We start from the raw sequence: 4,098 nt of genomic DNA on the forward strand, positions 1-4,098 counted from the left end.
CGAATAATTTCCGCGTTATTAGGGATTTGAAAATTGTTCGGGTGAATTGACCCCATATGCAGATCTAAATCGAAAATAGAGGTATTCCCTGTAAGGGCTAACGCCCCATATTGATCACTTTTTTCTTGTAACGCGAAAAAGTCTTCTGCTAACAGAAGTTAACATAAAACAAGTAATCTTGAACAATCGAACTTCACAGAACATATTTCATCTCAAAGGGCTCCATGCCACGTTTTGTGTATGATTTAGGTCAGCAGTTGATCCATCATACAATTTTCAACCGATTTTTATTACGATCCGTGTAGTCAGCTTTGTAACATCATTCCAGTGGCATAAATCATCAAGATATCACCAGTACATAGAATATAGTTGAATCTTCAATAATAACCGCTCTTCCAAACGTTTGGGGTGATCTCGTTAATACTACTTTCTTCGCTTCTTGGGTAGAACGGTATATTCTCTTAAGGGCGGATTAACACAGGTTTCGTTGCAGCATGTCAACAAACAAGGCTTCACGTCGCATCTGCTGCATGCTAGATTGAAGTTCTCGATTCCCCGTAGACGTGATCAGCACACGAAAGGATATGCAAAACAGTTGCAACACTGGGCTACGTCCGGGTGGAACTTGTAACCGGTCAGTGCCTACCCTGTTGATATCCAATGAGGCTGTCACTTCTTCCACGTCCCTCCATCTCTGGTCTTCACGATTAGCAAACGTTGAATGAAAACCCATGACGTATGTGTATAAAAACAGCGCCGCGCAAATTTTCCTTTATTTCAGTCGAGAAAACTACACAACACTATCCTTGAATGTTTAAAAGACTTCCTTCGCCGCTTACTCTGCATCTTCATCTTCGTCATCGTTCGAGCTTATCCTGAAGTAACGGAGTTCATACGAATCTTTGTCATTAGCAACAACACGGATCCAATCTCGCAGACTGTTCTTCTTCAAGTATTTCTTTGTCAGGTATTTCAAATAACGCTTGGCAAAGTGTACGTCTGAATTGATGAACACTTTCATCTTTTGTCTCTCCAAGGTGACATTGTTGCCCAAATTGTTCACCTTTCCGTTAACCTTAATGCGGCTCTTCAGGTACTTTTCCTGCAAAACGAAAGAGTTGTTCCAAATTAGTCAAATCACAGTGGCTATGTTTTAGAAAAGAACAATTTGGACAATCAAATGTTTTGGGTACTGTTAAACTGAACGATCACATACATCGAACAGGTATAAATATAACCAATTATTAGTTTCCCACTGAGTACACTGCACTGATGGCCTTTGGATGGCTAACAGTACAAATCTGTAGTGGGATGATCTGCGCACCGAATTTTCGTGAAGTCATGAATATTAAAATCGAAGCAACGAAGTTTCCAAATTTTAGGATGAAAGGATCAGAACGTCACAAATCGGGCACCTAATTCCAAGTTAGTTCCACATGATAATTTCAAATATTAACTAATTAACGAAACGTACTCCACCGTCAATGATACCAAACACAAAAATAGATTTCTGATCCAACTGAAGAACCCAGAGTGAAAAGGGAAGCCACCGATTCTTCTTTTTTTTAGTTTAGTTTTTTTACAACAAAAGGTATTGATACAATTTTGGCACCAATTCCCTCGAAGCGTTCGTATATATATTTGTCATATTGTTTGACAGTTAACGCTTTAAGCTTTTTTCTTTATCCAAAATTGAGCGATTTGTCTCAGAAATTTCAAAACAAGTTGAAAATGGAAAACTAAACTGCCCATTTTCGCCATATTTTACTCTTTTATTTTTATGAAGGGAAGGAATGTAAGTGAAGTCCGTGAAAAACTCCCTAGAAGAAGTTTGAGGTGATAGTGCTTCGAAAAAGTGTTGGGAATTTCAATACAAAAATGAGATCGATAGCGACAAAATGGTGGCAGTGACCAAGTCAAATCCTCGTTACACCACGCGAGGCATTGAGTTTATCAAAAAAGTGCTCACGTTCATCTGAAGAAGCTTAGAGGTACGTAAATAAACATTTTGACTCTTTACAAACTCGAGGAACTGATGCCGCTTATTACAAACGAAATGCTGGAATGTCAAGAAAGCCATCCTTTTTTTTAAAACGATGATAACTGCTGATAAGTGGATTGTTTATTGGAACGCGCAACGCAGGAAGAGGACTATTGTCGGCAACTAGACAGCAAAGACGTTGTGCTGCGAGAAAATAATGGAAGACCACAAACATTTTTGGTGACCTATCAACAATTATTGGAGCTTCGATGGAATGTACGGACAACCCAGCACCCCCGCCAGACTTCTATTTGTTTCGCTATCTTGAATCGAATAATGTTAAATGCGAGGCGGTGGTGAATCAGTACCTTCTTCCCTTTTTTTCGAAAATAAAGACAATGTGAAGGTCACCGAACGATGGCAAAATGTAGTCAAAGTAGAAGAAATCAACGCTGTTTTTTACGGAAGTAAATGACCCAAGGAAAGTACAAAAAACGCTATCATTTAGTCACCACAGAGCCACGATCTGACCCTACATTTTAGTGGGGAGAGTTGGGCAGAACGTTTCAGGATGCGACTCGAATACAGGTAATTTCTGCAAAGCGATTGATAGTGAACACGATAGATGACTGCGCTGATTTTCATAATCGCCGGCGAACGCGCGCACAAACCAAATAGCGCACGTGCTTCCTGTATTATCCTAAATGTCCAACCACCGAGCTAAGTCTATTGTTTAAACAGTTAAATGGTAAACGTTCAAAAGAACCGTCACCCTCCACCTTCATGCGTAAAAACAAGACATAAATACTTACAAAGTCAGCCACGTCCATGATGTTGTCTTCAACGATATTTGTGCAATCGATTCCGAATCGCAACTGAACCTTCTTCTTCTTCAGCCCCTTTCCGCGCAACAATTGCTTCTTGCTAACGCGGCCCTTGCCGGTAGCGGAAGCGGCAGCAGCTACGACACCCTTCTTCTGTGCCTTGGGGGCTGCTGGCTTAGCAACAGCCTTATGGGGTTTGGCGGGCTTAGCGGCGGCGTCAGCAGCTGGCTTCTCCACCTTTTCGGCTGGCTTTTCAGCTGCAGGCTTCTTAGCAGGGGCGGCCTTTGGTGCTTCCTTCTTGGCATCCTTGGCAGCAGCCTGCTTCTTGGCTGGTTCAGCGGCTTTCTTTGCGGGTTCGGCCTTCTTCGCAGGTTCAGCCTTTTTAGCCGGTGCGGCCTTTGCGTCCTTAGCTGCAGCAGCAGCTGCGGTTTTCTTCACATCCTTGGCTGGAGCAGATTTTGGTTCAGCCTTAGCTGGCTTCTCAACTTTGCCCTTGGCGGGTTTGTCGGCAGCTTTCGCCTTCTCAGCAGGCTTAGCCGCTGGCTTGGCGTCAGGTTTTTTAGTTGGTTTAGCCTGCAATGATACTCAATTAACATCACATCTTTTCTTCAATAGCATTTCCTAGAAAATCGCAATCTTAATTTCCGCTCATTTATTTACACCCGTTGAACGCACTACTCAATCTTTAAAAATTATAAGCATCTTTTAACTCGCGCATTCAATTTCATAAAAACTTTATTTAAAAACTCGTTAAGAACAGTTTTGTGTTAACATTTTCACGAAAATATCTCGAAATGATTGCAATTTTCAGAAGAATTCACCGCACTTACAGTAGGTGCCATGTTCACTCGTTGACAGCACTTTCAGAAAGAACCCAACGATCCCACAGTTGGTAATATTCCGCATTGACACTGGAGAGTTGGTGAGTTGTGACTTGATACCAAATCGAATAACAGTGTACTGGCGCTCCAAAAGGGAAAGCTTTTGGATTTCCAATATTATCCAGGACGCAATCCACCCAAAGTAATTAATGTTTGGTTTCTATTATAGAATTATAGATTATTTAAAATTCAATTAAAATCATTAAAAATATACTAATCAAGCGAATGTTTCGGGTACACATGAAAGAATATAGTCTAACTTGAAATCTTCAATTCGCAACGAACATCTGTAGCAACCAAAATGTATAAACTTCCAAAGGTTACAGTTTCACTACTGAGAAATTGTAACAACATTTTTTATTTTAAAGATATTTTCAGGTAAAGAACAAATCCGAATTTCAGGTATGTAATG

At 40.7% G+C, this 4,098-nt stretch overlaps 1 protein-coding gene across 1 annotated transcript; it reads right to left on the reverse strand.

The window, feature by feature from the left end:
• Positions 1-737: 737 nt before the first annotated feature.
• LOC119653389 (60S ribosomal protein L22) lies at positions 738-3,745 on the reverse strand. Its single transcript, XM_038057940.1, has 3 exons — positions 3,636-3,745; positions 2,794-3,378; positions 738-1,102 (listed from the first exon to the last, which is right to left on the reverse strand). The coding sequence occupies exons 1-3, from the start codon at positions 3,645-3,647 to the stop codon at positions 836-838; spliced, it is 864 nt and encodes a 287-aa protein (XP_037913868.1). The 5' UTR covers positions 3,648-3,745; the 3' UTR covers positions 738-835.
• Positions 3,746-4,098: the final 353 nt, after the last annotated feature.

Source organism: Hermetia illucens, chromosome 4 (assembly GCF_905115235.1).
Source record: "Hermetia illucens chromosome 4, iHerIll2.2.curated.20191125, whole genome shotgun sequence".
In the NCBI taxonomy this organism is placed as follows: Eukaryota; Metazoa; Arthropoda; class Insecta; order Diptera; family Stratiomyidae; genus Hermetia; species Hermetia illucens.